The sequence below is a fragment of the Cuculus canorus genome, chromosome 7, assembly GCF_017976375.1.
Source record: "Cuculus canorus isolate bCucCan1 chromosome 7, bCucCan1.pri, whole genome shotgun sequence".
Classification (NCBI taxonomy): Eukaryota; Metazoa; Chordata; class Aves; order Cuculiformes; family Cuculidae; genus Cuculus; species Cuculus canorus.
In genome coordinates, this window is record NC_071407.1 from 25279631 (window position 1) to 25303289 (window position 23659).

At 40.4% G+C, this 23659-nt stretch overlaps 1 protein-coding gene across 6 annotated transcripts in view; it reads left to right on the forward strand.

The window, feature by feature from the left end:
* Nucleotides 1-23659, forward strand: part of LOC104063056 (putative threonine dehydratase) — a 29230-nt gene continuing 5571 nt past the window's right edge. Inside the window, exons 1-11 of one of the 6 annotated variants that reach the window (XM_054071948.1) lie at nucleotides 1-256; nucleotides 4403-4429; nucleotides 7392-7734; nucleotides 10607-10723; nucleotides 11613-11854; nucleotides 15694-15859; nucleotides 16736-16859; nucleotides 17727-17802; nucleotides 18469-18594; nucleotides 19840-20007; nucleotides 20216-20273. In XM_054071948.1, the coding sequence (XP_053927923.1) occupies nucleotides 156-256; nucleotides 4403-4429; nucleotides 7392-7734; nucleotides 10607-10723; nucleotides 11613-11854; nucleotides 15694-15859; nucleotides 16736-16859; nucleotides 17727-17802; nucleotides 18469-18594; nucleotides 19840-20007; nucleotides 20216-20273 (1548 nt within the window). In that variant the 5' untranslated portion in view covers nucleotides 1-155. Of the gene's footprint in view, nucleotides 451-4402; nucleotides 4430-7391; nucleotides 7735-10606; nucleotides 10724-11612; nucleotides 11855-15693; nucleotides 15860-16735; nucleotides 16860-17726; nucleotides 17803-18468; nucleotides 18595-19839; nucleotides 20008-20215; nucleotides 20274-23659 lie in introns of all 6 variants that reach the window. The other 5 variants (XM_054071944.1, XM_054071947.1, XM_054071945.1 and 2 more) reach the window with 5 other exon arrangements.

Here is a 23659-nt window from a genome sequence, read left to right on the forward strand (position 1 = left end):
TCAAAGGCACTTCCCTCCCCCAGCCAGCGCTGAAGAGCTGCTTACGGCACATCTCCTGCTATTTCCCACCCAGGCATTGCAGGGCTGGCACTTCTGACAGGCAAGTGTGTCCCCTGCCCGCAGTCTCCCAGCTTTGCCTTGCACCAGGAATTACAATGAATTTTGCAGCACAGTTTCTGTACTCCAGGGTGTTAAAAAACAGAAGTCCCAGAGAGCGCTCCAGGGAAGATGAAGACTACGATCCTTTCTGGCAAAGGTTGGAGAACATTGCTGTCTGACTTAGAGCTAGAGTGCTCCTTTTTCCCTCTCAGGGGTCATGGTCAGCTCTCGGGGTCCACCCAGGGCCAGGCCCACGGACATGACAACCCCTGGACCCCTCCTGCCTCCTTATGGTGTCGTAGTTGGAGTTTTGCTTCACCTCGTTGTTTATTTAGTCGCTGTGCTGTATAGGTAATGCTTTCTTTTTCCTTTCCATACCTTATTTAAAAAAAAAGGAAACTGCTTGTGATTTTCCAATACCTCCTAGGATTCTGTGCATATAAGTTGGTTTTGGAGTCCTCCACTAGAAGCAGTGGAGATTTGGATACTTTAAGCCTGTGGAATTCAGCTTTTTTCTTTCTGCAAGAGTAAGGTATTAGAAATACCTAGACAGGTATTAGAACCCTAGACAGGATAATGAACTACTGAAAATTTATCTTGAGATAGCCTGTGTCACATCCTGTCATTACAGATATTCTGCAGTTGTCTTTGTTATGGTGCTTATGGTCATCTTGAATTCTTGTTTTCAGTCTTGGATGGCGCAGGGGGAATTTGGGAGACATCTAGTGCCCTTGCGTAGCACCTGCTATGGGGTGTGCACCCATGTGGCATGGTTGAGTTTGCACAGCCTCACTCTTGAATTTTTCTTATAGATGTTTTCTTCCCTAATTTTATAAGCTGGACACTGTTAGCAAGATCATAACCTCATGCTACCCGATGTGGTATAAGCGCAAGATGATTCACATTTCCTGCATCCTGCCAACAGTTGTAAATGCTGACAATATTTAGGACACAAATTGTCTCAGTGGGCTCAATGCTGTTAATAAACCCTCACGGAATACCAAAGGTGAAGACAAGATCCCTGTTCTGCATTGTAAAAACATTTTGCCCAAGGTCACGCATGACATGACGTGTTTTGCAGCAAGCATACTGAGAATCTTAAACCTGTCAGTTCATCACAGGACTGCTCTTTACTTTAGTTTGGGTTATACTATTTGGATTTTATTACACATGAATTAGGGAGTTTTGCTAATCCCCAGGAGCCTCTAAGCTCAGAATGCATTTAATTTAAAGAGAAAAAGTATTTAATAATTTGAAGAGTTTTAACTGCCAAACTGTGTGCAGTGTTTGAGAGTCATCATTTGTGAATTTTCTGTAAGAACTGCTTGGAGGGGTGGGTTTGTTTGAGAGATGCTTGGAAGCTGTTGAAATGGAGGTAACCAAGAAGGGTGACCTTCTGAGTTCTTCTGGCTTTCAGATTGCTTTTTCTCAAGTTATCTATTCAACAGCTGGCACCCAGTTGCCATTGACGTTTCAGTAGTGTGTACAGAAGACCGACAACAGATTATGACCACAGATGAGGGCAGATTTGGTACTAGGCTCAGGCTCTGGTAAATCTGACTTACTGAAAGTGATGAGATACTTCATCAGAAGTGATGATGTAGCTTGGTTGTTCCCTGTATAATCCTGAGCTTTCTTTGCATTTGTTGCTGGTGTAACATCACACGATTTGTTAGACCTATATCAGGTGAGTAGAACAATAAATGCATGCTCAATCTCAAGGCTTGGTAAATATGCACCTATCTATGTTGGGAGGCCGGAGGGCATACATCCCCTAATATTTGTGTCATACAGGCTGGTAACTAAGCCCTGATCTCTTCATCTTTAAGACACTCTGATAAGTAGCCCTGCTACGAACTTCCTGCCAGAGTCTTAGGCAAGTCACTCCATCTGTCTGTGCCCCAGTTTCTGTCAATAAAATTGAGCTAACATTTACTTAATTTGTCTTTCTGTTTAGGGGAAGAAATTGGTGATTCCTTTGTGATTCAGGAACAATCACTCTGTGTAGGGTTTCAGTATCTAAATGATTTGAATTTGCATCCTGTAATTGCCACTGGCTGGAGTGATACAGTCTCAAACAGGTGTTTCTGAGCGCTGGTGTTGGACAATACAATGGCAATTGGAGAAAGTGATGTTTGAGTGCAATATTGTCCTTGATCTGTTTTAACTGTATCATCAAAGAGTGATCTAGTATGTTCCTTCCCCCAGCCTGGGGGAGTTTACTTGCCACTCTGTGGCCCTGCAGAGGTCATTCAGACACTGTACAGTACAGTAGACTGGCATTGCTGCCAATGAAGGTGACATCTGTTACGACGCTTCTTGCCATTTGTATGTCACTGAGACTGTTTTTCCATCATTTCTTTTTCATAAAGACCCACTTGCACAAACTGCTGAGATGCTTTTAAGAATTGCTGCTATCACAGCATTTGAGTGTGTTTGAGGAGGGGAAAAAAGAAAATGGAAGAGGACTGTAAGGGGAATTTGTAAAAGCAGGGGAGCACACAGGATTTACATTGCCAAAAGGGAGGGAACAGGAACGTTTAGGAGATATTGGGAAAGAGAACTGCAACAAATGGGGAAGGTATCAGAGGCATATAGAAGGCTCAGGCATCTGGAAGGGTCAGAGGAGACAGGGCTGGGGATATGGTATAAGAAGGATAATACAGCTGGGGAGGTTGTGGGTAGAAGAGGGATTTGGATGAGGGAAAGGGCCCTCTTTGTTGTATCCTGGGATTACTTTTTCCTCACTCCTTTCAGAGGAGATCCCAGGCCTAGGCACATCTCAATCATGAGCCAGGCAGACTGCTGTCTGCAGCAAGCTGCTTCCCTCCATCTCGTTGTGTGTGCATCATTGTGAATGCAGATGACAAAAACTACAGTGGAAATGACAAAAAAAAAATGCTGAGTTTTCAGTTTTATACTGAAGTTTCTTTGTTTCTTTTTGTGGCCCTTGAATTTCTATCTGTGAAGCAGCACAGTAATGTCGAAACACAACTGTAATTCGAGCCTAATTTCTGCCTCAAAATGCATTGTTGTGACTCATGTTGTAAGAGGCGAAAAGCTGTCAAATGGGCCAAAAGCTGACACTGGGTACGTCTGTGCATTGATGTGGCAACACTGGCTGAGACTAAAGAGCTGTCTACCTCCATGTCTTCTCTGTCATCGTAGCCAGTAACAGGAGCTTGAGAAAAATAAAAGCCACATGAGACACTTTCTCTCACGTGGTCTCATAGACTTTGCCAAATAAGTGCTTTGGGTCTTCCTGAATCACAGCTAATTGTTTTTGTAAGAAGGGAAGTGTTAAATTTTCTACCTTTCACATCATGACCCCCTACCTGGGAGAAATGGATGACTAATCCTTGCCAGCTGGCTATTTCCTGGACATTCATGACTTTGTTGATGATTTGTTCTTTGAATTTTAGAAGTTGAGTAGAATCTAGTATATCAGTTTAATCTGTTTAGTCCGTTGCCACGTGGATCCTGAGGAAGCCAATCTGCTTGTGCTTGTGCTGAGAGTTGGGGTTTTTCACCCTGGAGAAGAGAAGGCTCTGGGGAGACCTTAGAGCAGCTTCCAGTACTTGAAAGGGGCTACAGCAAAGCTGGGGACAGACATTTTAGCAAGGCCTAATGGGACAGAGCAAGGAGTGAGTAATGGTTTTAAACTAAGGGAGGGGAGATTTAGACTGGATAGGAAGAAATTTTTTACAGTGAGGTTGGTGAAGCACTGGCACAGGTTGCTCAGGGAGGCAATGGAGGTCTCATTCCTGGAGACATTCAAGGCCAGGTTGGATGGGGCTCTGAGCAACCTGATGAGTTGATGTACCTGTTCCTGCAGGAGGGTTGGACTCCATGACCTGTAGAGGTCCCTTCCAGCATAAACCATTCTATGATTCTATAATAACCGCATGGGCATTTCTTTTGCACTGTAATGAAGGCAAAAATCATCATCTTCAGGTGTAATATGTGCTACTACTGTATTTTAGCTTCCCAAATTTATTTTTGTTGTTTTTATTAATTTCTTGGTGTATTAATATTACTATTTTTCCAAACTTGCTTTTCCCAGTGTTATTTAACTTGATGGAAATTGTCAGTATATTCAAAAAACAAACTGGAAGCACAAGAATTATTCATTCTGGGTTATTGCTTTTTTATCAGTGTAAGAGTACATTTCAGTACGTGTTCTCTTTGCATTAGCTTTAAGACTTCAAACTACATAAAGCTACATGCTTTAACAAATTCTATTTCTTCCAGTTAATTATTCATGGAGTGTCTGCATATGAATCTTCTCTTTTATTTTTTGCAGTTATGCTGAGCAGCTGTTCTTGGAAAAGTAGGTTTATAAACTGTATTTTCATGTTTGCTTTTACTAATCACTTTAGAGGTGAAATGTCATGATTTATACCCACGTAACACAGCTTGTCTGCTGGATATTTGTTTTACGGCTGGGAATAAACAGACTTCTTCACAAAAACTTTCTGAGACAACCTCCAAAAAAAGGAAAAACGATTCATTCAAAAGGAATAATATTTTATAATGCTTGAGTTTATATTTATGTTGGCTCAGATTTTCAGTTGGTGGGCATGATGGCTAGAACAGGGGCCTTATTTGTTACTGTGCATGAGAAATCACGTGCTGCCTTTTTGTGAGCACTTGCATGCTTTGCTGCCTGCTTTGACTGTTCCTGCAAAATAAATTCATATTGAGGGAATCTATGCCAAGCGTATGAACTGCGTTTGAGGATAGAAATGCATCTGACCCAACAGGTTATCAATTGTGATGGATTGTCAAACCTAAACCAAGTGCTTACCTTGGGAGTTTGAGAGCTCTCAGTGGGTCTATGGCACGACTGGATTGGTTCGGTAGAGAAAAATGTCATTCACCAGTGTAAATTAGAAGTATGTGCATAGAAGGAGAGTAAAATTTTATCTGCAATAAACATACACAAGGTATACATATAAAATAGCATTATGATATTCCTTTGGATATAAAGTTGCTGACCTTTCAGATACAAATAGGTGATAATTTTTATATTAAATTAATATTAATGAGATGGTCACATTTCAGATGTGCTTTAAATCTACCTCAACACTGAAATGCCTACACATATTTCACATCTGTTTGGTTTTAGTTTTTTTTATCCCATGATCATAAGGGGTTGTCTGCCTCAGGTTCCTGAGTAATAGATATTTTTGTGGTCATCTTTGGCTGGAATTTTTATGGATATTTGTAGTTGATTGCTGGAAGGAAAAAGGGTGAGTTTATCTCCTGCCTCAAATGGCAGTCAGTTAAAAAGAACTTGACCTAGAAAGACTACAAGATTTTTATCTACCTGTGTATTTTACCTTACATACACCCTTTTATTCCATTGCCAATGTAAGAAATATAACTCCTTCCTAATGTTTGCTATGTATTTTAAATAATGTATTTAGTGATGAGACGTGTATGTTCTTCTGGTTTTTGAATGATTATGGGATACTGTGATATAGAAAATGCATTGGGGTTTTTCTGGGGAGCGTGGAATAAGGAACGAACTCCTGACAGAGATGTGGCATCTTAGAGGCTGATAGCTGTTGTTTGTGCAACAGTCCTGCTTGGTCCCCACAACCATAGGCTGTGCCTTAGCAAGTTCATAAGGTGACAATCCAATCTGATTCTCATCTTTGTATTAAGCTAACTAACATAAATGACAACTAACACTAGAAGCTTAACATCTTCATGAAGTGTACCAGATTTTGAACTCCAGAGGAGCAGGAATACAGAAAACTACGCAATAGAGCTACTTAATAAACTATTTAATTTGAAATATTTGATTTGCCTGCTGTTTGGGCATATCGGCTTTAAGATATGTTATTGGGGAAATATGTTAAAACACAAATGTCAACACAAACAAGTCACAAATGTGTAAATTATTTATCTTAGAAAATGAGTGTTGAACTCCTTCATTTTGGAAAGGGAAGACTGTGCTGCAAAACCTGCCTTTTTTTTTTCCCCCTTTTGAGAAAATATTCAAATAATAAAACCTCTTCTGCTGTCAGTATTGTTATGTGAAGTCCTCAGTAGAACAATTGGAAATGTAATAAGAAGCAAAGCTACTGGCATCGATTATGGGACCACAAAGAACATGGAAGACATTGCCCAAAACAGCTATTTCTCAATATTTTTAAATTCTTTTTGGAAAAGATTACAGTCGTGATCACTGCTGTGAAATGAGAGAGATATTTGCTTTAGCCAGCCCTGCTGATGAATAACTGCATAACTTAAATCCAAATTATTTAGGGAAAATATTAAATGTTTTTTGTTGGAGATGATGCTGATATCTCTGGCATGGCATATCAGGTATATTTTTTGCTAACCCTTTCTTCCAAACAGATTACATTGAGTCCTTTGTGAAGAGGGACTTATACCATCTGTGCAATCATAGCCACAGGCTGGGGGTAGTATCAACTCTTTTCCAAATTACAAGTCTTCTGCTTAATGCATCTTTCCCCCCACATTACTCTCCAAATTTGTCAGCAGGGTTGAAAAAAATCCTGCAGTATGTTATCCCTTGTGAGCTCCTGAGCAGAGTAGACCACAAAATGAGAGTCTAAGGTAGGAACACCAGCAAAGCCTTGTCTCTCCAAGTTCCTTGGGGAAGGAGGTTTGCATGGTGTATTGTCTACAGGTGGTTTTATCTATGAAGTGTTAACTTGCAGATCAGAAGACCTAGTTCTTTAGCTCTGTAGTAGGATATAATTGTTATCCTTTATCAGAGGAATTTCCTTCCCGTCATGAGGCAGTTGTCAACTGTCAAGCATATCCTCTGTAAGTATGTGAGAGCGGAGAAGCAGCCCTCTTGTGAACAACGTAATGACATTTGTTACTGCTATAAATAGTATGAGGGAATGGTCTGCAACAGCTGTTTGCCTGTTTTGAAAGACATGGAGCTGCGTACAGCTAATACAATTCCAGTTATTCCAAAATTTCTGGAAGCACTGAAGTGAGATCATTGCCAATTGAATACTGAGGAAGGTCTGCCAGCCCAGACAGCACACATTATATCTTTCTTTTTCTCTTGAGTATGAAAGTTTCCTGGTTTGTCCACATGCCAGGTTAGCTCTGGCTTTTCTAAAAACTGACTGGTTCAAATGCCTTTCAATCCACCTACAAGATAGATAATACGACAGTAATAAATCTATCTGCCTGCTTGAGGCTTGCAAAGAGCAACTGAGAGGTGTGTCCTTCTTAACTGCTAAATGTCAAGCCTTTAATCATCCAAGCTTTCCTAATACCTTTCTTTTATTTGTTTTTAGGGATGACAATAAAATAAAGAAACAAGATGCCCCATCACTTTGTGATCTTCACTGTTGTAAGGACGGGCCAATAAGAAATGGCCTTATTGGGCAGAAGCCACCCCCTATCAACCCTGAGAGACTGAAAGACTTTGGTGAGGAGGATTACCTGAATGGGGATGTGAAGACCTGGGGAATGAAGATAGTGAGCCGTAATGAGGAGTTACTTAGAGATGCCCTTTCCTGCATCCCTCAGTCAAGCAGTAGGACCAGCCTGTCAAGCTGTAACAAGCTGATTCGATTTGAAGATATTAGTGCAGCAGCTTTCAAAATCCAGTGTGGAATTCAGAAAACCCCTTGCATGGTAGGGAGCCTCTATGGCTTTGCATTCTCTCAATGTTTCTTTTCCGTTCCTTATAAAAGCTGATCAGAACTGAAGGAAGAGTACGTGTGAGTTGCGGTAGATAGATCTGTGTAAGATGACTCATGTTTATATTAGTTGTTGTTAACTGTCAATAATAATTTTCTTTGTACCTGTTTACACAAGCCTAAATCCTCAAAGATTGCAGTGACCTGTAAACAAAGGATAAACCACATTAGGGATAGACTTGATGCACTGTGATATTATGCTCCTGGTGAAAATCTCTTGCTACAAGGAACCTGAGTTGGAGACGGCGGACTATAAGTATTTGGATAAGCAGCCTTGTGGGAGAGTCTGGTTTGGAACTGGACCCCAGGTTTGGAAAGTTTGAAGGTGCAGATTCTCCCTCCTAACCTGGCCAGCCTGGCAAGACTGGATGTGTTCTGTGACTAGATCATTCTGCCACATGCACCTTCGGCAAAACGAAGCCGTTGAGATATACACACACCAGCATAGGCACCTATCGATCAGTTTAGGTATGAAAATGTCTGAGGTGCTTAAGTGATATTCAAAGTAATGCTTCTGCAGAAGTCATTAACGCACGTTTCATACACTGATTGTAAAGGAAACATTGAAAGCACAGAGTGGTGTCAACACAAATAACTTATTTTAGCTCATCACTGGGAGTTAAAGGCTCCTTTCAGGGACATTTGTTTGGATTAAAAAAGCAAGCATGGCTATAACCCCTTTGATTAATTTAATGGAAAAACGCTTTGCAGGGTGATTCCTAATCTGCAAGTAAGACCATGGATGAAGCATCCTGGATCCTTATGCAGGAATTTGCCTGGAGTTCAGATATGGCATTATGAATGATTGTATTGGGTGTTATAGAAGTAGTGAGTATAGGAAAAAAAGGAATTAGCATTAAATTGGGCACTTAGTTTGGTTAGTGAAGTAGCAACTTTAAGAGATCTTTTGTGTGAGCTTTATGGGCACCAAACGAAGTCTGTGCTGTGTGTGGCACATTAGATTCAATATCTGTAGTCCTTAAATAAGATTGCAGGGACAAAAGGGAAAACTTACCAGCTGGTTCAATGAGGCTTAAAAGGTCACGTATCAGGTCAGTACAGCTGAAAATAGCACTGACACCTCCTTCGTTAGAAGTAATTGCTATATTTAGGCTCAGTTAAAGGAAGAAGAAAAAGATAACCTAAAGAGTTAAAATATTAAGTATCAAAATTAAAGAAAAATAATAATAATCTGAAGTACACCACTTCTGTGTAAAGAGTGACTTAATGACATATGTTTTCAAAGGTAGGAGAATTATCAATTTTATGGAGTCACAGGATAAAATCCTTTCTTCTCATTGTTCAGGATCTTCTTAAATCCTTTTTTCTCATTGTTCATTTTAGGATTCAAGATTCTCTACAAAAACAAAAATAAGGAAACTAGTATGGTACGTTAGGAACCAGTTAAGCAGTGTTTCTTGTCTATTGTTTTTCTGTTTTGCCTACACCACCTCCAAGGATCATGCTATGTAGGATAGAAACTATTATCCTATTAGTGTACTAAGCACTTTCCATTGTTTCAATTCTGCAACCAGATTTGCAAAGGAGCAGCAAGTGGCAGCTCCTATTGCGGGATTTTCAGCAGCAAAATAGAGAATCTGGCCCCACCTATGGGTGAAGGACAAGGCATGCTTGTAAATCCACTAAAAAGCCTTGAAGTTTAGTTTAATTGCATACCTTTAAATATCTATTTCAGACATATTTAGTTTATATAACTTCACTTTGAAAATCCCACAGTCTGAAAAACTTGTCAGTATGTATTACTATGTACACTATTATACCGTATGCATGACGCTACCGGATACTTTTTTGAAATAAATACTTTGAATATATTGCCATGCTGTCTTTTAATCTATCATTTACTGTGACTTATCAGAAATGAGGGATTGATCTTCTAAATCTTCCGGTCCTCGTTTGCTTTGGCAGCCAATGAAAGAGATTGAGCCAATTACGAAATACAGACGCAGTAAGCCCAAGGACCTGGAACATATGGGCTTACTGCAGCTGTTTCATAAGTGATCTTGTTCTAAAACTCACATTTTAGATAATATGGTAACAGGAAATTAATACGGTGATACGTGCTGTATCTTACCATAAAAAAATGATAAAAGTTTATTATTAAATAAATAAATAGTGCACTTGGACACTGAATTGCATGTACTATGCATGTTAATTTCTTTTAGATCAGGGATCCTTTCTTTTCCAAACACTGAGCATTTTCAAACTGCTTCTGCATACACTCACAATCCTGGGAAATGTTTTTTATTATCTCCATCATTCATCAAATAAGAAGTATCTTTACTAATGTCATGCTGGCCTTAGGATGCAAAAAGGAAAACACTCACTTGTGAACCAGTGGGAGAAACTGTAGCAGAGTCATAATGGGACTCAAGGAGGAATTTTCTAACTGCTTACTTATGTATTAGAAGATGGCATTTGGTTTTTGGGTATTCAGTATCCATTTCTGGCAATTGCTAAAATATCAGACCACAGGGCAGTTTTCGAAATACATGAAAATACTTATTTTAATATCTACATTGGAACGGTAAAACCAAAATAAGTATTATTTTCAGAATTCATAATGGCATGGCATACACTGCTGTGCATTTGAAAATGACTTTCATAAATCAGAGGAATCTGGTAGGTAACAACACACTGTCGTGTAATTCTAAAGAAAAAGGTTATGAAATTTACCTTTTGGACCTCATACATAGCAGTTGAATGCCTGCCTCACCAGGGAGATAGGGGGTGTGGGCAATTTTTCTTTATTTAAGATACATCCCCATAATAATATTTCTGTACTCCAGTATTCTAGGCTATCCAAGCAGTATGGAATGGACATCTACCTAAAGAAAGAGTTCCTTCAGTACACAGGATCCGTGAAGGAGCGAGGTGTATGTTACCTTCTGACATCATTGCCTCAGGTATAAAGAAAATGTAACATTCAAAAAGAAATAGATTAGTTCTGCTTCATGAAAATGGAGTGGAATTGGAGACCATTTTACCTGTAATGTCAATGGAATCACAGTGCTTCTTGCCTTTTGAACCATTGTGTTGAACAAGATCTACAAACATCTGAATGTAAAATATTTCTTTATTTATCCTTGCCTGATCTGATGATAAAAGGCTTAAAAATGTTGGAGGGGAAAGGCTGCAAAATGTAATCATCGGCTTTTTCTGTTGGCATTTAGATGAGAGTGTTTGTATGTGTATTATGGTCATGACAAGTTGGAACCACCAAACTTGAAGTGATGATGAAATTGAGTTACAATGGGTGATGACAAGAATCTTAATCACTAATTGATTATGTAATGGGTTTCAGTATCATTACATGAATAGATTGTTTCTCATTTGTCGTAGGAGGTTATTGAGTCTCTGCAGCAATGATAATTATGATTGGCATGATACAACAGCCCAGAAACAGTGGTTATCCCTGCGCTTTTGTAATCAAACAAATGAATCCTTCTAGTAAAGAGAAACTTGAAATAACTTTACACAGGCAGGGAAGAAGAACCAGATATCGGTTCTGAGGGGCCAGATATTGGCTGTTCTGGGATCAGCTGGAGTTTTGCAGCTAATTCCAAAAAGAATGGAACCCAAAGGTGTGCAGGAACAGGGATTGATCTTGGGCTGTCTTAGCTCTGTGTATAAGCCCTGAGATCACATCAGACATGCATATACAAAGTCGTAATATCATAATATGATCAGCCAGTAGAGGAAAAGAAAGGGGGTCAGACCATCAGAATGATCCAGGAACATAAGGGACAACTTTGTGAAACTATATAATGTGGAATAAGCAACCCTGTTTTTTAGGATCAGCAAAGAAAAGGGGTGATTGTGGCTTCGGACAGCAACTTCTCCATGGCTGTTGCTTACCACGCCTCAGAGCTCCGTATTCCAGTATTTGTCATCATGTCAACCAGCACGTCCCCGGCCAGGGTGAAAATGTGCCGTGAATATGGTGCCATGGTTATATCCTATGGTGCTACAGCAAAGGATTCCCAGATGCATGCAAGAAGGCTGGCGCAGGAGAATGGTTACCTCTACCTTGAAGAGTAAGTGGAAAGTTAGACTGGTGGGAAAAATTAGATTAGATACTCATGTAGCTCTGCAAAAACAGTTTGTTTCATTAAAATCTGATCACAGGTCGTCAAAAGTTCCCATTACCTGGGGCATGGACAATTTACATATTCCCAGGCACAAATCCCAAATCTTTCTACAACAGTTTGGGATGGAAACCAAATTAAAAACTCTTCTTTTCCCTCAGATTAGGCAAAATTCCTGGTCAGGAATTATATGGGCTAGTATGATAATGGGTATGTTTTAGCTCTTTATGAACCCAGGCAGAAAGCATTAAGGCTAACATCCATTTTCAGTCTCTCTATTTGGAGTAAGGTGAGAAAAAACTAGACTTTAGTGCAAAGGCTTCAGTGACACAGTAGAGCAAGAGTTTTTCAACTGCATTTTTATCTCTGCCAACAGCAAGTGACCCTCAGGGTTGGCTACTGTGCCTTCTCTGCCACCCTCAGCACAACATTGTCCCAGACTGAGACTTTCAAAGAAACCCAAGGGAATGAGGTGCTCACTGAATTTTTAAACACATTTAGGCTCTCTTTGAAATCCATAGCTTTCCATAACCTTGTGATTTCCAAATTTCTGTCAGTCATTTTTCAGCTGATGTGTCAAGTCTCAGCTGGCTTGCATCAGCTATCACATTTGCACGTAAAACTTAAAATATTTTATTGTAATCTCATGTTTAATCTTCCTCTCCTCCCCAAAGAGTTATTTATGTTACATACGGTAAATATTCTCCAGGTTCATGAGGCGCCAGGGACAATGCATGTGAAGGTCTTCAGCATCTAGCATTGAGGAACTCTAGATGTACACATTACTATTAATAATATCGTAGAATTGTAGAATCTTTAAAGTTGGAAAAGACCTCTAAGATCATAGAGTCCAACTGTCCGGAGGTGTGCTTAAGTGCCATGTCTACATGGTTTTTGAACACCTCCAGGAGTGGTGACTCCACCACTTCCCTGAGCAGCCTGTGCCAATGGCTGAACACTCTTTTGGTAAAGAATTTTTTTTTCTAATATCCAATCTGAACCTCCTCTGGTGCAAATTGAGGCCAGAAATTGCTCTGAATAATGTCAGGATTAAGTTTACACCAGACAGATATTTCAGGTTAGGAGAAACAGAGTTATTCGATCTGTTACTATGTTTAATTGAAACCTTAGGGATGCAATTTTTCACACTCTGGAGACATAAAACCAGACATCCTTTGCTCTCCTCCACCCCAGATTGTGAGCTTTTTCATAACAGGAAGACTGAAACATATTTGATTAGATGTAGAGTGGGAGAGGTTTCACAAAGAGCCATATGCGTATGTGGATAGCCAGTCTTCTCCAATATGTCTGACACACACTCATTGTCACTTGCCAAAGCTCTCTGTAAAACATAGCTGATTGTTAGACTGGAACTCCTGAAATGTCATCTTCTTTCAGTTTAATTCTAGCTTGCACAAAATCCCTAGCAATTGGGTCTCTGCATCTCCTTAACCAACAATTCATTCTTTCCTTCCTGAAGAAGATATTAAGTGACGTGTTTTGGTTTTACCTGCATGGGTGATGCCCTGTAATTGGGTGTGTCAATGGCAATTCTTCCCGTTTCTGGTGTGCAATTAAAATACTGTGTTATGAAAATGATCATGCAAGAGTTCAATTAGAGGAAGGAAATTTTTTATCCAAATGCAACTTCCTGTGAAATTCCAGGAAGGAAATGTAATTTTTCAAATTGGAACTCAATCATTAAGTCTACCTAACTGCTACCTAGGTGACATGGTATTTTTAATAACTATAGATGATCAGAACCTCCCTATAAATGCAATGTGAAGATTGCCAGTAGGTAACACAGTGCCTCTGGGGTGGTGTGAGAAAGACTGATTTGTGGCTCAGAGAGATGAGTGTTATAGGTTGATCTGCATATCTTCCTTCCTTGAGAATCCAGTTGTTCTCTTGTCTAACTCCTTATGCAAATACTGATCAGACCTGATCCTCATTCATTTGTGATCTGGTTACTCTGTTTCTTTAGGAAGGACAAATGTCATTTGGAGAATAGGGCAACAGAGGCTGCTAGCTGACACATCAGCATTTCTTTGGGAACTCAAGCCTGGCAGCGCAACTCTGATTGCTGATGTGTCACGGATTTCAGAAGGCAAATGTCCAGATTCCTAGCTCTGACTCAAATACACTTGTTTAAACCTGCAGTCTTTAAATTTATCCACAGTTTTCCTTGATTTTATTTCAATGGCATATGATATGGAAAGAGATAGGTTTCCTTTGACAAAGCAAAAGTAATCAGTCACAGTTCAAATATAATAACCCATTTTATTATATAAGGCTGAAGGCTGACCAGTGAACCAGTGTTCTAACTAGATGTTGGCAAGGAGAACATGGTTATCTGAAATATTCATTCAAACTGCTGATACATCTCCATGGCCAGAGCAGTCTCTTTCTGGCAGAATTTTCAGTTGTTAGAGAAGTTTTACTTGTAAATTAAATATCCCAGGTCCCCTGTTGTTTCTTCAGATCCTCATGATTTCCCATGTAACCACAGCAGGGGTAGCTCTGCAAACTCAGTTCTGAATCTTAGTTGCAAATAAGACTCCAGAGGAATTGTTCAGGAAACCAGCAATACCTTTTGTCATGTGTAAGCAGGAAAAGAGGCCTTCTTCGTTATATTCCTAAGGAAAATAAATTCAAAGATTCCGTGAACCATTCCACTCTGATTTCTCACTTTCATCATTAGCTGTGCTACAGGAGTGAAAGTTCATTCCTCCCATCCTTTCTTGTGTACTTACATAGACTCTTCCCATGAGGAATTTTTTGTGTTTTGCTGTATGTGTAAGGTAACCTCTCAAGGGCTCCTTGGTCTCCACCTCGCAGGCATTTTGCACTCCTCTGCTGAGCCCCTTTGTGTGTGCCTAGCAGTAATAGAAGTACAGCTTCCTACTGCCTGAATGTCCTGAGTAAAGTAAATCAAGTGAAGTCATTGGATCTATAATTCTATTTGCAGATCTGTTTGCCAGAAAAAGCAGGATATACAGGCGAACAGAGGTTTCATATTTTTCGTTCATATATCATTCTACATTTACGTCATTGCTAAGTGTTAAATTAAGTCCAAACTAGTTTTATAGATAGATTCAGGTAATTCATGTGACAGTAGCCTTTTCTTCAGTTTTTTTACTCTCTCTCTCCCTATTCTACTCATTAAATTAGCTTTGCCTGAAGTGTTTTACCAGTGAGTATTTTGGCATGACTAAATGCTTCTCTTATCCTTCCAGAGTCTTCCAGAGCAATATGAAGGTATCAGATATTGGCTCTGGATTGTGGAAAAGGCTTAGCTCTGTTTGGTATTTGTGGGGCCAAACACAGTGCTTAAATTTCATGAAAATTCCCATTAATCACAAACACTAAATTCTATTCATAAATGCAGAGGAGACAATCTTTTTTCGAGGCTTGGCTTTTAGTTTGGGCTGCGGCTGCACCAGTTCAAATTTATGAAGCTTAAGGAAGTGATGGCAATGGAAACATGACATCTGTCCTTATCAGCTCTGTAAACACCTGATACTGGTAACAGAGAGACGTGCTCTTCAGCCTGCGGTGTTTGTCAATGGCACGAGCTTTCCTCCGGTAGGCAACATCACACTTTGCACAGCACATAGTGGTTTGTCTGATGGGAGTATCCTGTTATATCACCTCCTGCCTTCGTTGTGCTCCTGATTTGCTCTTGCATATATCTTTTTCTACTGAACAATGTCTTTAAAGCAGTAGATCCAAGTATTATTGCGTTGACAACTGTGTACCCTGCTGAACTGTGCCCTTCTTTCCTGCAGGGAGGATAGTGCTGTCTACCTGTCAGGCCTGGGAACTGTGGGGCTGGAGGTGTACGAGCAGGTGCCAAAGCTGGATGCAGTGATTTTCCCGGCAGGAGGCCACTGTGGCTTGCTGGCAGGGTCAGCTGCTGCACTCAAACACCTAAACCCACATATTGCTATAATTGTAAGTTTCCTTTCGCCTGTAAGTTTTTGCATTTTGACATATTTCACCACAGATGTTTTCAAAAGGCACTGATAGGCAGCCATAACACTAGCAGAAACTGAATGAGCTTGGGACAGCCCCCAGGGCTTCACCTACCAGAAGAGCCTCTGGAAGCCTGGGAAGCCTCTTAACCCTTGGCTGCTTGGCTGGGTCTGAGAAAAATAATACAGAATCATAGAATTCCCTGAGTTGGAAGGAACACACAAGGAACATTGAGTCCAACTCCTGTCCCTATATACACAACCCCAACATTCACACCGTGTATCTAAACACGTTGTCCAAATGCGTCTTGAATATCATCAGGCTGGGCACTGTGCCTGCTTCCCTGGGGAGCTGTTCCAGTGCTCCACCACCTTCTAGGTGAAGAGCCTTTTCCTAATATCCAACCTAACCCTCCCCAGCACATCTTCCTGCTGTTCCCTCAGGTCCTATCATTTATCACTAGAGAGAAGAGACCAGCACCTGATCCTCCTCCTCCCCTTGTGAGGAAGATGCAGACTGCGATGAGGTCTCCCTTCAGTCTTCTCTTTTCCAGGCTGAATAGACCAAGTGTCTTCAGCCTCTCCTCATATGGCTTCCCTTCTAAACTCTTCAGCAATAAAGACTCTTCCAAAGCAAATGAAATCCAATTCTGTGTTTTGAAATAATTTCTTACAGGAAAATTTTGGCCCTGAATCAGCCACAGGAATAATTTAGTGATAGCATAGTTATTATGGAATTAGAAATTATTCATTCCTTCTAGGAAGAAATTTTGTGTAGCTTTTTTGGTGTCCACTTTGGTAGTGACTTCTGTTACAGCTTGATAAACAAAAAAGTGATAACACTTGTCTTCCTCAGGGGGTTGAATCTGAAAGTTTTCCTGTATTGCAACAGTCCTTAAAAGCTGGCCACCCAACTGAAGACCAGGCTTGCAGCAATCATCACTTTTATGGTGGTAAGAAAACAGATTATTCTTTTGGAGGTAATTATGGTTATAATTGATTTCTCCAACTGTATTTTTTTCTCATTAATTCAGTTCAAGCATATTTTAAAGGAAATCTGTGAAGGGTTAGAGTTTAATTCATGCTGTAAGAGCAACTTGTGACATGTTTCTCCCTACACACACTGGGGTGCAAAACTGCTTCCAGTGCACGTGCAATGTTCAGGTGAATACTAAAAATATGAGAGTATTTATCTGACTGTTATGCTCAAAAGCAGCATCTAAACAAGTGAAGTCAATAGGAAAGCTCTTGTGTAAAAGACTAACCCATGAAAATGCAGGAAAATGTGGTGCTTTATTATTTAGGTTTACAAAACTGTTCTCAGGGCAACAGTGTTTATAAAGAATGTGGTTCTGTGATATCATTTGCTCAAAATACCTCAATTGTTAAGCAATTTCAGAATATCCTGTTTACCTGATGTTCAGATCTCTGGAAGCTTTGGCTTAAATGGGACTGTGTAAACAAACAGCTTCTTACTTCTGCCTGTCTCTGCACTCCTTTCATAACTGTCCTGCTGTTGCTAACAAACCCAGTGCCATGCTTGGTTCTTCTTTCCTTCAAGTCTCCTTGAACAGTGACAAGCACTGGGCTGCAGGGTCACTCTCACAGTGCAATTATGCTAGTGAAGAATCATAATTTTCTTTAAAAGGTCCAAAATGGCAAAATTGTCCTGGGAGATTTGGTCTTTTGCTACCCAACATATTTTTGTCATATAAAAAAGTCAAGCAATTTAAGACCTTAAAGCAGCAGTGTGCTGCACACATTAAGGGCACAAAACAGAGAGAACTGAAAATATTGACCTTGCCCAAAGCAGGCAACCTCATATTTTTGTCTTTTGAAATCTGCAGATGTGAGTGGACTTTGCTTTGGCAGCAATTCTTTGCAGCTGACTGGGAAACTAGTGGATAAAGTTGTTGCTGTGAGGTAGGTGAAGAAAAGCAGTGAAAAGAATAGTACTTGGTGAATGTTTCTTGTGTATGAATAATGTGCTGTTCCACCTGGGCATGGTGGTTCTTCATGTACGGTGGAGAGCAGGTTGGCAGGAGCTGCAATCATGCACACACTGTGAGAACATGGTGGTGGTGGGATGCCTTTCCTTCCAAGAGGGGAGCTGAAGACACTGAACCCGATCCTGCATATCTCCTGCATGGGAGACACCCATAAAGGATCGTTGAGTCCCACTACCTGCTTCTAGCAGGATTACCTAAAATGAAATCGTATGACTAAGAGTGTCCAAGTTGACCCCTTTGGCCAAAACTTCACCTGGTGCTAGTACCTAGTCATGGTCCAGGTATAGAACTTGTCCTTGTTGTGTTCTACCACACTTGAAGGCAGCCTTTGACAAAACTCTTCTAAGTCTTCACAGAAAGCCGAGTTGTTAGGATATGCTTACCATTGGGACTTAGGTAGCCCAGTGCTGCAGTAAAAAATGCCATCCCATCTTTCAGTAAATAACAAGCTTTCTGTAACAGTACCTTAGAATTGTATGTCCCTGGGAGGACAGAAGGAATCCAGTCATGAATAGATATATTTTCTTCTGCTTTTGGTAGCTCTTTTGTTTTGTCTTGACACAACTTTTTTTGCCTTCAGGGAGGAGAACATCCTCATTTCGATGCTGAGATTGCTGGAGTATGAGCGAGCCACAGTTGATGCAGAAGGGGCCATTGGACTTGCAGCGGTGGTTGCAGGGAAGCTGCCTGAGTTGAAGGGTAAAAGGTAGAGCAGCTATTGTAAACAGGGAACCATGGCATAAGCATGGGGTTGAATGCCTTGGTCCCAGAAAATGGAGAGAAGCTACTTGTTTTAGGAGTCATGAGGCAGTTCCTGCTCCTGAACTGGCAATAGGTTTATGTGTGGCTTCTACTTTAGGCTGAATAGATCACTCACAGGCCAGAAGACCATGTTGAACAAGACAAATGATGGCCTGGAGACCTGACAATCCTTCTAATTTTCTTGTATTCTCTATCTATATTTGGGGGAAAGGCACACAGCTCTACAAGGCATGGTCACATCTGCCCAGAAAACATCTTATTGTCAGCTTGTTGCCTTCTCTTATTCCCCTTGTGGAAATCAGCCCTATTTGTGCTGGGGCAAGAGCTTGGCTGTCTTGTGCAGTCGCTCAGTGACATCTGCCTTCCAGCCTCAAGAACTCCTGCCCAGATAGTAAATGGGATTACCCTTTTGCTTAGTGTTAAACCTGTGGGTAAGTGCCTTCTTGCATTTGGGCTTGAGTCCTCAGGACTTAAGTGGATTGAGTCTTGGCTCAGGACATAGCCTGGAATGTATTTAAACATAAATGCACTTAAGACAAAATGAAATTTCCAATGCAGAGCACTGCATGCTAAAACACTGCTGATGCAGCTCTTCAGAAGATGCTGACAGAGTTCATACAGAGCAGCAACAAATTTTAGTTCAGTACAGCTAAAGTAAAAGGGAAAATGCGCAGGTTTGGTTTTAAAGGGTTGGCAAGGTTGACTCTGCAGAGACAGAATCGTTGTGGACTAACCATGTGGCTCTTTACTCGCCCTTCAGACATTTCTGTACTCATTTTGCAGGGTTGAGATGGGTATAATTAATGGTTGCAGAAAGACTTGAACGTACGTGTTATCCAACTATTAAGAGTCTGAGACTCAGAATTTCCAGGGAAGACTGGTGTCACATTGTTAAAATTTGAGAGACCTAGAAATCTCCAGCTGTTTATAGATAACAGGACTAAACTCTCCAACAAATACAAAATGAAAACAAAGTTTCAGACCAGATAGTGCAGCCAGCTTCTAGGCTCCCACTGCCTGCCCACAATTGGTGCTGAGGGCCAGGAACCCCTCTGACATGTAATGCGTATTTATCATAGGGCAGTCGTAGTTGATCTTATTGCTGATATTGAATACAGTATTTATGATTTAAAGTTCCTTTGCCCAGACAAGTGTTGATGAAAAATCCTCTTTTTCTCTGTGCTTTCAGAGTGGCAATTGTTCTATGCAGTGGAAACTTGGAGCTACATTTGATGCAAGAGTGCATAGGTCGTGCCCTGGCCCTCGATAACAGAGTGTGCAGATTTTCTTTTGTGCTTTCTGACTGCCCAGGAGACATCTCAAAGCTACTGGAGATTTTGGCTCGGGAAGAAGCAAGGTAAATCGGGTAATAGCAAGGAAATAAAATCACAGAATAGCGCAAAGTTTATTGACAATTTGGACATGTTGCCAAATGCACCTTTGCAGAGCAGAATGTGTCTAATACAGAAAACAGCAAAGATATCTGCTGTTCAAATGCTTACTGAAACTATTTTACAATGAGAAAGGACTGTTATGATCTCTAATTTATCCCTTATTTGATCTAGAGTTTTGGATATCAAACAAGAACGTGTGTTTGTGACATCTGAGCTCTTCACTGTTGAGGTAAGACGAGATGCTATTTCAGTTTCTCCAGCAGTATGGACCTCCTCTAGTTATTTTATTTTCCTGTATCTCTATATGACTATGTTGAAGTTCAACACAGGGTGCATAGTGATTTTGAAAGGAGTGTGATAGATAATTTCCTCTGTGTTACATAGCATCTTGCCTTACCAAACACTTGGCTGGCATATAATACAGAACCTGTTTTACCTGCTGCTGTGACACGATCAGTGAAATACTCCAGCTGTTGCCATTGCAAACCTTCCTAATGTGCCTGGTAGTGCGCAGGAAGTGATGAGCAAGCTGCAGCATCCGTCCAGAACTCGAAAAGCCAGCTGTGTAGGCTGATTGTTAATTAGACAAGATCAGTTTGCCTTAAAGCAATATGGAGAACTCCCTTACTCGTGAAGGAATCCTTGTTTTTTAATTAGTTTTATACCTTATCCATAAAGAGCACAGAGCAAAATGATTATTCTTTTCTTGAGTATTTGGCACAACAACAGCGAGTTGTTATTAGTTAATGGCACCTCTGAAACTGATTATTTATCTCATGGTATCTCTTTTATTTCCACTGGTTCGACAGAAGTGTGGTCCCCTTCACGCTACTACTGTCCAGACTAACCTGACCAAGCTTGTGCAGTCAAAGATGGAAGTCAAATCAGGGATCTCTGCTGAACAGACTCATAACTAGAATTCAACAATGCTATTGAGAAAGGAAGTTCTTCGATTTGGGGATTTTAATCTGATTTCCTACCTGGATGTGGGAATAGAAGTGTGACCAGCAGGTCAGGGGAGATGATTCTGCCCCTCTGCTCTGCTCTGGTGGGACTTCACCTGGAGTCCTGCATTCACTTCTGGAGTCCTCAGCACAGGAAGGACATGGATCCATCAGAGTGAATCCAGAGGAGGCCATGAGGATTATCAGAGGGCTGGAGCACCTCACATGTGAGGACAGCCTGAAAGAGTTGGGGTTGTTCGGCCTGGAGAAGAGAAGGCTCCAGGGAGACCTTATAGCAGCCTCCCATTGCTGAAAGGGGCTACAGGAAAGCTGAGGAGGGCTTCTTTATCAGGGCATGTAGTGATAGGACAAGTGGTAACAGTTTAAGCTGAGGGAGGGGAGATGTAGATGAAATATTTTCCTGTGAGGCTGGCTGGCACTAACACAGGTTGTCCAGAGAAGCTGTGGATGCCTCATCCTTGGAGATGTTCAAGGCCAGGTTGGATGGGGCTTTGTGCAGCCTGATCCAGTGGGAGGTGTCCCTCCTCATGGTGGGGGAATGGAACTGGGTGATCTTTAAGGTCCTTGCAACCCAAATCATTCTATGATCCTATGATGCAAAACTCTGCTCAGTATTTTCAGTTCTGGATATAAAGAATAAGTTAGATTAATAATCAGTATAGCAAAGGACTGCAATGAAGTTAATGAACATCTTTCAGAACGTGATAGTATCAGTTTTCTCAAGTGTCTAGACCTAATTGTTCCACAGTTTGCCATAATGAGTTTTGCTCATTGTTTTGTCTAACTTGAAGATAATGTGGCACTGCGCAGGGTAGACAAATCCCTCTGATTCAGTAACAAACTTATCTCTGAAAATCCTTTTTACTAAGGAGTGGGTTCAGCAAGCCCTGTAACTCCTCTGATGTGTTGAACGTGACTTTAATAAAATAGGGCTTGTAATTTTTATTAATACTACAAAGTAAATTAAACAAAATCCACTCTCTTGGTTCTTGGTTGAGAATGTTATAACAACTTTCCATTGCTCTTGCAACCTCTCCCAATGTGGCAATTATATTCAAATATGTAGTAAATACAGTCCACGAATGAAAAAGTGCCATTGTCTGCATTTTAAACACAATATATTTTCACTGGCTGACCAGTTATGAATCTGACAGTGTTGCACTGAAAGAGGGCTGAAGGGAGGAATTTGCATCCCTGAAAAATTTAATTGGATGCTGGGTTTGCATTATGACTTTTAATCAGTCTGGGAGAGGCTATTGGATAATTAGATGTGAAGTACCAAGCAGTGATCCAGATTCATAGACCTCAGTGACTTTGGAGGCAGTTCTGTCTTGTGACACCAAGTGAAACTTGAAGCTTTTCTTTGAAAAAGAAAACAAGGGCAATCAAAAAGGAGAGAGTGTTGAATTTATCTTTAAGCATAGAAATGAGTTTGCTCTAACCAGGTATAGGAAAAAAGTACATATTTTCATAGCAAAGTTTATACACGTGGGGGAGGGTTTGCTTTTTTCTTTGTTGCTTGTAAAGGACAGAGCCTTCTGTCGTCAGAGACGTTCAGCATTTGTAACTAAATCAGACCTGCGAAGAACATTGTATAATTTTCTTCAGTGTAAATCGCAGCACATTAGATTAAACTTGCGTTAAAACTGGATCAAGAATGAAAATTTTGTGTTGAGCTGGTGGTGATAAGAAACGCATTACAGTTTTAGCCACCCCACTCTAACTTCAATACAGGCTTTTGACTGTGGATATAGATGAAGTGTTTGACAGAACAGAGCAGGAGGTGTAGTGGCTTATTTGAAACACTAAATCAGTCCCATCAAGATTGTCTTCTCAGTATTTAATTATCCTTTTAGATTTGCCCCTTCATTTCCAAAGGAGAGAAGCTTGGCTTCTGGTTACTGCTTATTATCAGAGCATTTTTCGGTTTAGTGTTTATTTGTCTGGTGCACACTTGGAACGCTCCATGCGAAGATCCTTGCTGATAGTCTGATTGCATGGATTAGTGAGGACTTTCTAAAAGGAAGCTTAATGTTTAAACTACAGTTCTGAAAAAATAACTTTTGGAAAAATGTAATGGCAAAAATAAGAGGTTTTTTAATTTTAAAAAAAGAATCGTGGCTACATTAGATTCGGCTGATTCTTAATGAAATACCTTGTGCAGTAGAATTGACTGTTTGCATTCTTTGGAGCAATATGAGAGTTTCTTTTGGATACCATCTGCTCTTACCTCCAGTTTAGGTTTTCTTTCTTGTGGCTCATACTGGATTTCTGTCTTCACCCTAATTCACTCTTACCTGAGCAGTGAGGAAATGTCTTCCAAAATCCCAGCACTGAAATAGATAACTCTTAGCAAATCATATGAATAATCGATCCGGTAAGCTTCACATTTTACAGCTGTTGAAGCAGGTTAGATGACTAGGAATATCTATACAGAAATAAAAATCAGAGCTAAGACAAAAATCATCTAGTATTACTGCCTAACTGGATATAGAGATCTAAAGGATTGCCCAGTTCATGGGACTTCATGTGTTTCTGTGAACTTTCCCTGTTCTTTATCAGTGATATTCCTCAGATTCAATGTGGGACAATTTAATGCTTAAACTGCTTCCATCTGTAAACCTCATTATAAACATTTTAAATCCCTTTA